Source organism: Diplodia seriata (assembly GCF_021436955.1).
Source record: "Diplodia seriata strain FDS-637 chromosome Unknown scaffold_9, whole genome shotgun sequence".
Classification (NCBI taxonomy): domain Eukaryota; kingdom Fungi; phylum Ascomycota; class Dothideomycetes; order Botryosphaeriales; family Botryosphaeriaceae; genus Diplodia; species Diplodia seriata.
The window spans coordinates 2592244-2602673 of record NW_027117316.1 but is presented as its reverse complement, the minus strand read 5'-3'; the positions used below and the strand labels follow the sequence as shown (position 1 = coordinate 2602673).

The following is a 10430-nucleotide window of genomic DNA, read 5'->3' as shown; positions in this document are numbered from 1 at the left end:
ATCTGCCATCGTCAGCCAACGACGGGCCATCGCAGGGTCGCACGCCTACCGAGCGGCTTCAACACTCGGACCCATTCCCCGGTCACTCCCTGCACGAGCCCGACAGTATCGACCTGCGCACTGTCGTTGCGTTCTGTCCAATCCTCGAGCGTGACTCTTTCGGAAACTTCAATGACGTCGGAGTAGAGAACGCCGGGCCTGTTGATTGCCAGGTCGAACAGACGGGGTCGGGACTGATTCCCAATGTGCAGCAGGTCTTTCAGCCCTTCCGACACACAGAAGACGGTGCGTTCGCCGTTTCTCTCCAACAGCGCATTGGTGGCTACGGTTGTTCCCATTTTTATGGATTCTTCCATCGCATCATCAGTCAGCCACGAGTCGAAATGAGACTATGAGAGGACGAAGCTGGACGTACCGACGTCGGCCAGCGGGATCTTCTGGCCTTTGGGGAAGCTCTTCCCCGTGGCCATCTCGAGCACCCTTCTGATGGCTTCGGAGGGGGCATCCTTGTAGTTCTCCGGGTCAACCGAGAGCAGCTTGATGACAATGTCTTGCTTGCCCGGCACAGAGGCCACGCAATCGGTAAAGGTTCCGCCGCGGTCTTGGCTACAGCATCAGTGGAATGTCTCTCGGCCTCGGTTCTGAGAGGTGCCATCTCACCGATCGAGATGCGAATTTTCTTGGGCGTCTCTGGCGAAGGCATGGTCGATGATGTCAGAGAGGCAGGATGGCACTCCACTCGCACAGCCAACATGCTCCAGCGCGACTATATGCCAAACCACAGCTATTGCACGAGCCCTACAGCACCGCGAAGCCACGCCGTCCCCCGGCTCAATCAGATCGGCGAGCACAGCCGTGCTCCTAGATGGTGCGGGGTAAACGAAACCGGCCGTGGTGGCTCTCGGCATCGTCCGCGTCCAGCCGAGACGGCTTCAGCTCCACAAAGTGGAGGATCGCCGCGGCATCCGGAAGCCCTCCACCCCAAACATCGCATTGCGTGCACTGGTTGCCGCCGTGTCGCCCGCCATGGAAGAGTTGCAAAGGCAGACGTATAAGCACGCGAGGCGGAGCTCCTGGAGCGGCAGCAGCACCACCTTCGAGCACCTTTGTCCACCTCAAATCACCGTCTCCCCACTCCACCTGCGCCCCCGTCCACCATGCCGCCCATTGCAGTAGAGCACATCCCCTCGGAGGCGATCAGAACGAAAGCAGCCGAGCCACTACTCACCACAGCCAATGGAGCCGAGCGCAAAGCCCCGTCATCCAACTCCCCGGCCGCGTACAAGGTGCTGGAGCAGCCGAGCAGGACGGGCCGCAAACTGCGCGTCATCGCGATCGGCGCCGGGGCGAGCGCGCTGAACTTCGCGCACGACGTCGACACGAGCGCGCTGGACGTCGAGCTGGTGTGCTACGAGAAAAACGCCGAGATCGGGGGGACGTGGTTCGAGAACCGGTACCCGGGCTGCGCGTGCGACATCCCCTCGGTGCTGTACCAGTACTCGTGGGCGCCGTCGGCCGAGTGGTCGTCGTAGTACGCATTGTTCCCTCTCCCCCGCCCCATCTTGACGATTGCCATTTACATACGTGCGTAAGCTGACGCACCGCCGGGGCCAGCTACTCGACCGCGCCGGAAATCCTGGGGTACTTCAAGAAGGTCGCGGCGGACTACGGCCTGTTGAAGTACGTGCGACTGAGCCACAGAGTCGTCGGCGCGACTTGGTGCGAGGAGGACCAGCAGTGGCGTGTGAGGGTCCAGCGCGGCGAGGACCCGGGCGACGTGGTCGAAGACAGGGCCCATGTCCTCGTCAACGCCAGCGGCGTGTTGAAGTCAGTGTGCCCCTCCCGCTCCATCCGCGTGCTTTGGCGAGCTGACGGGCTGTTGAAGCAAGTGGAAGTGGCCGGCCATCAAAGGTAGAGAGAGGTTCCGGGGCTCCATGTTGCATAGTGCTGCCTGGGACAATGGCATCGACCTGGCTGGCAAGCGTGTGGCAGTCATTGGTGGCGGGTCGTCGGCAGTGCAGATTGTCCCCAACATACAGCCTGGTACGTGCTTCGCAATTGTACCATAGCATTGTGTTAACGGAAACAGTCGTAAGCTCTCTGACGTGCTTTATCCGGAGCACTTCGTGGGTCACCGCTGGCTTTGGTCAGAGATATGCGGGCAAGGACGGGGCGAACTTCAATTGTGAGTGAATACATTTCCCCGACTCTTGGACTATCTAACAGATTGAAACAATCAAGATACGGAAGAGCAAAAAGAAGTGCTCAGAAACGACCCGGAGAAATACCTCACCTACAGAAAGACCATCGAGTCTGAGCTGAACTCGCGCTTCAAGTTCATCATCAATGGTTCCAAGGAGCAAGCCGATGCCAGAGCAGTCAGTACTACCTTGCGACCTTCCAATATGAAATGCTGACCTCTATGAAGTTTGCGGAGAAAGAGATGCGGCGCAAGCTGCAAGCCAAGCCAGAGATCGGAGACATGATCGTTCCGACAGACTTCGCAGTCGGATGCCGCAGGCCCACTCCCGGGAACGGATATCTCGAATCACTCTGTGAAGAAAACGTTACGGTCGTCCCCCAGTCCATTGACGAGATTACCGAAAAGGGGATCAGAACTGCCGACGGTGTCGAGCACGAGTTTGATGTCATCGTTTGCGCCACCGGCTTCGACGTCTCCTGGCGGCCAAAGTACCCGACGATCGGCCGGGACGGACGCAGCCTCAGCGACGAGTGGCGAGACATCCCCAGCACCTACCTGTCCATATCTGTGCCTCATTTTCCCAACTACTTGAGTAAGTACATACAAGCCAATGACACCAACGGACATTCGCTGATTGCGTCAGTATTCAACGGCCCGTTTGGGCCTTACGGCCACGGAAGCTTCTTGCCAATCACCGAGGTGTTATCGAAGCATTTCATCCAGATGCTGACCAAGATGTCGATGGAGTACTTGACTTCGTTTGAGCCCAAGGAAGAGGCTGTGGCGGACTTTGCCGAGCACCGACGGACCTTCTTGCCGCGCACGGCGTGGACGTCTCCATGTCGGTCGTGGTTCAAGCAGGGTACGGTCGACGGCGAAGTCATGATGTGGCCTGGCTCGCGCACGCATTTCTTCGAGACCATGAAAGCACCTCGCTGGGAGGACTATGTGTTGAGTTATGCAGATCGCAACAGGTTCTACTACCTCGGGAACGGTTTTGCCGCCAGGGAGGTCGATGGGCGAGACATCACCTGGTATTTGGGCCTTTTGGATGGAAAGGATGTTCAGCCTGTGTTTTCGGACAGTGACATCCAGTTATTTATGACTCTATAGGATAGGATAGCGTCGAAATCTTCTCCTTTGCCTATAGAACGACAGACATCATGCTCCAGCTCCGTAGGGCTGCCACTGATCCGGATATGTACCAAGCTACTGTGATATAATGCGATCAACGGCTACTTTCCTCAATCTGCTCAAAAGCAATTCCATGCTGTAGGCCCCCCTGTAGAAAGTTTGTACTAACACAAAGTACTAATGAAGTATATATCGGGGAGGCTACAGTACGGCAGGTGGCAAAGGAAATGGCCAACCGGCATCTGCCTCATATGTAGATGCCGCGATTGAAATATTCATGTAAGCAGCTAAACTCAGGTTCTGGGCGTAAAAATAGGGTTTCAGTTTGCGCATGAACGTTCGAATCTCATATTGGACTACGTATTCCATGCAGACTCTTTGATGAGGTAGATGCGGGTGGGTAACTTTATCACCCGCCGTGACGGTATCACTATCTTTTGTTCGTTGTGGAACGAGTCTCAAATGACCGCATGCTTATTCATCTTATGACAACGTATAGAAAACGGGAAGAAACGAGAACAACGAGTTTAATGCCTATATCGACCCTAAACATACGCTGCAGCAAGAGAACTGACATCCTAAATGACATAACGAAAGTCCTTCTGCTGAAAGTCAGTAAGGTCCGCAAACTCATTCCTGTCCACTGCAGCAGCCACATCCCCACCCAACTCAGCAGCGGCCCTATCCCTCCTTCGGTTCTCCAAAACATTCACGAGGCGGATGACGAGCAGCGTGATGGCGGCCAAACCGTACATGATGGCGACCATGAGCTTGCCGTAGTAGTAATCGGGCGCATCGTCGGACCGGAACGTCTGGGGGCCGATCCAGTTTCCGGCGGCGTAGGCCAGGATCTGGAGGCCGTTGACGGTGGCCTTTTTCGTGAAGCCGAGGGTGTTGGTCGAGATCATGGCCATGACGAGGCACCAGGAAGAGCCGGCCGCGCCGATGAAGTAGTAGCCGACGAGCAGCGCGGCCTTGTGCGTCAACGGGATGACGATCATCATGATGCCGCCAATCATGGGGATCAGGATTGCGATGAAGGCGGGCAGGGATCGGTCGAGCAGCTTGTCCGAGATCCAGGGAAAGAGCAGCTTGGCGGAGATGTCGACGACGCCGGTGGGCATGTTCAGGAGGAGGGCCATGCGGTCGTCGACGCCGAAGGATTTGATGACAATGGAGCCGAAGGTGGTGATGCCGCCGTTGGGGATGTTCATGAGCAGGGAGAAGAGGACGTAGAGCCAGGTGCGGATGTCGCGGAGCGCTTCCCAGAACTGGTCCCATTTCCACACGCGATTGCCGATGCCCTGGTGGTTGCTGCGGATGCGGTCGACGGCGATCTTCTTCTCCCGGAGGCTCAAGAACTTGGCGTTTGTCTGGTTGTCTGGCATGACGAAGAGGGCAATTACGCCGGTGATGACGGTCAACAGGCCAAGCATCAAGAACAATATCTCCCATGCGGGAAGAGCGGTATGTTTCACGCCCGAGAGCCCGTACGCAATCGGGCCCATGATTAGGAGCGCGATGCCATTGCAGCTCAACCAATAGCCAATCCGCTGGGCCTGCTCGTTCTTCTTGTACCAGATCGAAGTGAAGAGCACGAAGGCGGGTGTGATGGTGGCCTCGAATGCACCGAGGAAGAAGCGCACGGCCATCAATGCCGCGTAGCTGTGGGATGCGGCATGGCAGGTGAGTATGGCGCCCCACAGGAAGATGTTGACGGCCGTGTATTTCCCAAGCGGCAAGCGGCGGAGCAAATACGTGGTCGGGAACCTGGTGCTTCTGTTAGAGACGTTCAAGGCCGTGCTTCAGAGAGTGGACTTGCTCCCAGAAAATGTATCCGGCGTAGAAGATGCTTGAGATCCAGCTGTACTGTTGCGAGTTGGGATCAAGATTGGCATCCTCACGAATGCCCATGAGCGAGGCGTAGTTGAGAGAGGTCTTGTCCGCAAACTGAACCATGTACACCCAGCAAAGCAGGGGTATGATGTTCCTGTCAATCTTGCGCAACACTGCCCTCTCTTCCTCCTCGGAGTAGTGTATCTCGTCTGTGCCGTTTCCGGTGAACTCCAAAGCCTCGTCGGCGTTTCCCACGTGTTTGACCGCAACACTACCAAACTCGACGTCTGCGCCGCCAGTATCGTGTTCGAGAACATCCTTGTCAGCCGGTGTCGCAGTCTTGCGCGCTTGAGTGTCTGCCATGGTGCTTCTGTAATTACCCGGAGTTTCCCCTTGCTTTTCGTAGGGCTGAATGAGAAGGTGATTGTCAAGGAAAGATCAATTCCACGGAGCTCCGCCCAGGTGGACGTCAAGGTGGACGTGAGCATTTGATACTAGTTCGTTATCGGCCCATGTCCGCATGCCCCGCTTGTCCATACTATCAAGATAAGCGAGAATTGCTTAGCCTATATCTGCATGGTGGTGCTCCACAACCCCCAAGACTTTGATCACCAAGAGTGGGGTGCGGTTCCTGACAAAAAGTCAAAGGTCAATCTCAAAGGCTCTTGTTATCTCCACTCAAGTGGAGGAGCTGAGGTTGCCTCCCACACCGATCTTCTCGCCACACCAAATCGCTTCCGGCAGTGTGCGGGGTAGGTGGTCGCAATTTGCGGGGACCCTGGCTTGACTCAAGGTGGAGGGTGGAGCTCCACTCAATTCTCGGACATGCAGTCCGAAACCCTACGGCTTAGAGCGGTAATGTCGTCGTCTTGCATTTAAGACTTTTTCTCGGGAGGAATCGAGTGTGTGTCTTCCCTCCCCAAACCGCTGGCCGAGTCGGTATGACGATGCAAAAAACGAACATCGGCTGGGTGAGGACTTCCAGCTCATGCGAGCGAAGGCTTTGACTGCCGCTAACTCAGAACAGTATGGCCTGGGCTCCATGGGCCTTGGGATGGCCCTGAACCTTGCACGGCATCTCAAGACTGTCGGCGGCCCCGCCCTCAGGTACTCCAACCGCACTCTTGAGAAGGGAAAGCCCTTGGAGGAAGCGGGCGCCTTTCCCGAGCCCGACTATGAAAGCGTTGTGAAGGCGTCAGACATCGTGTTCACCATGGTACGAGTCCATGGTCGACCATCTTCATGCGAATGCCGTTGTTGATGAATTACAGATATCAAACGACCAAGTACTGAAAGAACTGACCACCATTGCCGTTGAGTCATCTGCCTCGATAGATGGAAAGATCTTCGTGGATACGTCGACGGTGCATCCTGACACCTCGGCTGCCGTCTCGGAAGCATTGGCGGCAAGGGGCGCAACGTTCATATCCTCACCTGTTTTCGGTGCCAGCCCCATGGCAGCAGCGGGCAAGTTGATCTTCGCCATGGCCGGTCCATCGCCGGCGCTTGCAGTTGTAAAGCCCTTCGTACTCGATGTGATGGGCAGAAGCATCATAGATCTGGGCGAGGATGTGAGAAAGTCGAGCCTGCTCAAGATCTCCGGGTAAGATAGGGGCCGACCATGTTTAGCTACTCAGAGCGCTGACACGGGTACCGATGCAAGGAACATTCTCGTCATCAGCTTCATGGAGGTCATTGCTGAGTCGCAGGTCTTCGCCGAGGTCACGGGCATCGGTTGCGCTCAGATGGAAGAGTTCATTGGAAACATGTTTGGCCCGGTTTTGGAAAGCTACTCCCACCGGTTCGTGCATGCCTCTCACTGCTTTCCGCAATATGCTAATTTGAAATGAAGCATGACCTCTGGAGCCTGGGCTCCGCCACATGGCACACCACCGGGCTTTGCCGCATCGCTCGCAGCGAAGGACGCTCGACATGCCTTGTCCATTGCCAACAGCAATGATATGCGTATACCCACAATGGACACGGCGCTTGCCCACCTGAAGCTCGCGAGGGCTTACGCAGGTGACTCGATCGATAGCAGTGCGGTATACGGATCCCTCCGTGCTCAAGCCGGTCTCCCGTTCTGGTCAGAGAACAGCAGAAAAGAGCGGTAGAAAGGAAGCTTGGTTACATTCGACAACACTTATTCCATCGCGTTTGGCGTGACTGTGGATCTTGATTTGGACTTGGGAAGATCCTAAAAGAAAACAAACGACATACAGATACCTACAATCCAGCAGATATAAACACCATCCCATGCAAATGCAACAGTTGCCGTGAACCCCTCCTCCCCTCCCCACATTCTGATTGCCTCTCCGCCTGTTACCCAGAAACTGCAGAAGAGCGGCACGCACTTACGGCTTGGTGTACATGTTGGTCACGAAGCCAAAGAGGGTATCACCCAAAGAGATGTCCATACCACCGCTCCTCGCGCCGGTGACCTCGTACTTCTTATCCTTCTTCTCGTTGTAGGCATGGATGTCCTTGGTGCAGCCTTCGTCCTTGGTCGTCAGGGCGGTGATGGCCTTGGTGCACATCTCCTGATACATTTCCTCGGTGACCTTCTTGCTGGCCATGAGGGCCTGGCCCTGGGGAGTGAGGCCGAAAGCCATTTTGAGGAGGACGCCCTTGCCGCCCTCGAGGTGCTTCATGGTCTTGGAGACGGCGTTGTTGAGGCGCTTGTCGACGAGGGCGACGCCGGCATCGAGCACGCCCTGCTTCAGGTCCTCGCAGTACTGGCCCGCGTTGCCGCGCACCCCGGTCACGAGCTCGAAGCTCTTCGGCAGCGACTTCTCCGAGTCGCACCTGGCGTCGTAATCGGTTTCGCTGCTGCGGGCGTCGAAGAATTCCAACGAGGCGGAGCTGGGGGTGTCGAGGATTGCGCGCTTGTCTGATTTGTGCCTGCTGTAGCATTCGAGGACGGCGTCCCGAGAGGGATTCGACCCAAGGCCGTCGACACAGCTAACGAATGGGGGAGTCTTCCATTCGTCGTCAATGCCGTCAGCGAGGACGTTCGTGATTGGGGCCATGATGGCGGCGGCGAAAACCAGGGCTTGAGTGAAATGGACCATTTTGTGGATTGAAGATGCGAGGGATTGGATTTGGGAATGATGAAAGGTCGATTTGGAACTGAAGTAAATAGAAGATTGATTTGTTGTTTGGAAATGTTGCTCGTGGTCGTTCTTTCCCTTCTCTTTTATGCGACTTTTCTCCTGATACGTTGCGCAAAATTCAAGATGCGTTGATGTCCACCCGTTGTTGTTGCAACACGTCGGGTGCGGCGCCGAGAAAGCCGACGAAACAAACACCGAGCTGGACAACACCCCAGCTGGCTGCACAGTGACGTGCTACTGGGGCCGTAAACTCACAAGGTAATAAGGCAGAAGCTGTGACGTTGACCAATCACAGCACTCCTCGGTTGGCGAGTTCAGGTTGTGTGAGGGCCGAGGCTGTGGTGTCGATCATTCCCGATTTGGTCATGGTTGGTGTTGGTTGTCTACGGACCTGCGACTCCGCTGCCGACTGAATTCACCAACATCCGATCAGTGTCTTCACTTTGGTTTTTACCATGAATAGGATCGACCTCTTGCTTTTAAAATGTCCGTGTTATCCAGACAACTCAGATATTGTACAACAAAACACTCTTCGACGCATTTCGAATTCAACCACAGAACCTTCCCCACAAACGAACCTTACTCTCGAAATCTTCTCACAAGATGTACTTCATCGGGAACAGTGCCGTCTCTCTTGCCATGGTAGCTGCTATTCTTACAGCAGTATACGCAGCGCCGGCTGTTCCGCCCGACACCTTCACCATATCCGACGGTTTGCCACCAATCCACCTCTTCAGTCTTCCTCCATACTTACCAGTCTTCAGACCTCGCCAATCAACTAGACACGGCTTCCAAGCGTCAAGTCGACACCGACATGTACACTCTCGACGACGGTAACACACCACACCCCAGCGCACACCCCGTTCTCCCGACTAACGCGCAACACAGCCCTGTCCGACCAGCTGGACCTCAACGCGCGAGACGTCGCCGCCGTCCGACTCGACACCCGCGACGCAGCCCCGTCGATGCAAGACCTCCACGACTTTGCCGCCAAGCAGGGCGACAAGCACGGCGACAAGCTCCTGTTCTGGACCGGCACGGGCGCCGACGCCGCCGCCGCCTTCGCCGAGAAGCACGGCCGCGTCACGCTCCAGCAGGTGCTCGGGATGAAGTGGCAGAAGTACCAGACGGATAGTGCGAGCCAGGGCCACTGGGGCTCCATGGAGGAGGCTGCGCAGAACTTCTGGCGGCCGCTGTCGCGCGCCTTCGCCGAGCAGGCCAGAGACGAGGTCTGGGTCGTCATGGGGGGCGAGAGGCCGGGAGGGTGGAATGGCACGGGCGCGGTCAATGGGACTGTTGCTGGCTTTATGGATACCAGCCGTCCAGAGTGCACTGACTGCTGGAGCCGCAGTGAGAAGCCCGCGTTGGTGGCTGGTCTCCATGCGCGGAAGGGTGCGAAGCTCACGGCGATCAAGAAGTTCAAAGAGAACGGTGATGCTGACGGCAAGATTACCCATGTCTGAGAGGCGGATGGATGTTGTTTTGGTATGATTTCAGCGTTCGCTCTTTTTATACGCTGGGATGGTTTCCCAGTCAATCCACTACTCGTTCGCATCCCATGCCAGGATTCCGACTTCTGTCCTTCTAACCCGTGGTGCATCGTGACTCCTGCCTCTGCTCGTGGCTTCACGATTCCATGTGGGCATTGATTCCATGCGGGCTGGATGCTCTCTGTTGGTGGTGTCGTAACGCCCTATTAATCAATATCTTTCCGCCCGACCAACATCAACGCCGAACCGTCTCCCATTGCTGTTTGGTTTGCGCTCCCACCAACCCAGACTTAACATACCGCCTTCTCCCACAGCTCTGAAGATTACTGTATACCAGTTCCACAGTTCGTTGTTCTCTGCCTTGACGAGAGTCTCACTATCTGCCATGCTGCCCGGGTCCTTCGGCAGCACCTTCATATCTCGGTCCATCAGAAGCGAAACTGAGGCACATATGGCAATCATCAGCAGAAGCGCCTCCATGATGCGTGCTGACATCGAGCTCTGGACGCGTCGTAGGCGGGTAGTATCGAATATCGAGTAGTTTGCCGGGTGAGAGCGGCGACGAGCAGGGGTTCTGACCATGTGAATAAGTAATATCAAACACCACCACCCTCGTATTTAGAAATATAGCTGATAAGGTCCCACAAACGCGAA

At 56.0% G+C, this 10430-nt stretch overlaps 6 protein-coding genes across 6 annotated transcripts; 3 read left to right on the top strand and 3 right to left on the bottom strand.

Moving 5' to 3' along the window:
- Window positions 1-1026: 1026 nt before the first annotated feature.
- Window positions 1027-1532, top strand: SLS55_009195 (uncharacterized protein; the record flags this gene model as incomplete). The annotated part of the gene is made up of 2 exons (XM_066780598.1): window positions 1027-1034; window positions 1202-1532. 2 exons carry the CDS (start codon window positions 1027-1029, stop codon window positions 1530-1532), a joined length of 339 nt encoding a protein of 112 aa, XP_066629827.1.
- A 264-nt stretch (window positions 1533-1796) lies between these two features.
- SLS55_009194 (uncharacterized protein) lies at window positions 1797-3316 on the top strand (the record flags this gene model as incomplete). The annotated part of the gene is made up of 2 exons (XM_066780597.1): window positions 1797-1804; window positions 2380-3316. 2 exons carry the CDS (start codon window positions 1797-1799, stop codon window positions 3314-3316), a joined length of 945 nt encoding a protein of 314 aa, XP_066629826.1.
- Window positions 3317-3915: 599 nt separating this feature from the next.
- Window positions 3916-4989, bottom strand: SLS55_009193 (uncharacterized protein; the record flags this gene model as incomplete). The annotated part of the gene is made up of 2 exons (XM_066780596.1): window positions 3916-4956; window positions 4984-4989. The coding sequence occupies 2 exons, from the start codon at window positions 4987-4989 to the stop codon at window positions 3916-3918; spliced, it is 1047 nt and encodes a 348-aa protein (XP_066629825.1).
- Window positions 4990-5119: 130 nt separating this feature from the next.
- On the bottom strand, window positions 5120-5661 carry SLS55_009192 (uncharacterized protein; the record flags this gene model as incomplete). Its single annotated transcript, XM_066780595.1, has 2 exons — window positions 5120-5543; window positions 5654-5661. 2 exons carry the CDS (start codon window positions 5659-5661, stop codon window positions 5120-5122), a joined length of 432 nt encoding a protein of 143 aa, XP_066629824.1.
- Window positions 5662-6657: 996 nt separating this feature from the next.
- On the top strand, window positions 6658-7023 carry SLS55_009191 (uncharacterized protein; the record flags this gene model as incomplete). Its single annotated transcript, XM_066780594.1, has 2 exons — window positions 6658-6664; window positions 6803-7023. The coding sequence occupies 2 exons, from the start codon at window positions 6658-6660 to the stop codon at window positions 7021-7023; spliced, it is 228 nt and encodes a 75-aa protein (XP_066629823.1).
- A 504-nt stretch (window positions 7024-7527) lies between these two features.
- SLS55_009190 (uncharacterized protein) lies at window positions 7528-8202 on the bottom strand (the record flags this gene model as incomplete). The annotated part of the gene is made up of 1 exon (XM_066780593.1): window positions 7528-8202. One exon carries the CDS (start codon window positions 8200-8202, stop codon window positions 7528-7530), a length of 675 nt encoding a protein of 224 aa, XP_066629822.1.
- Between the last annotated feature and the right edge of the window lie 2228 nt (window positions 8203-10430).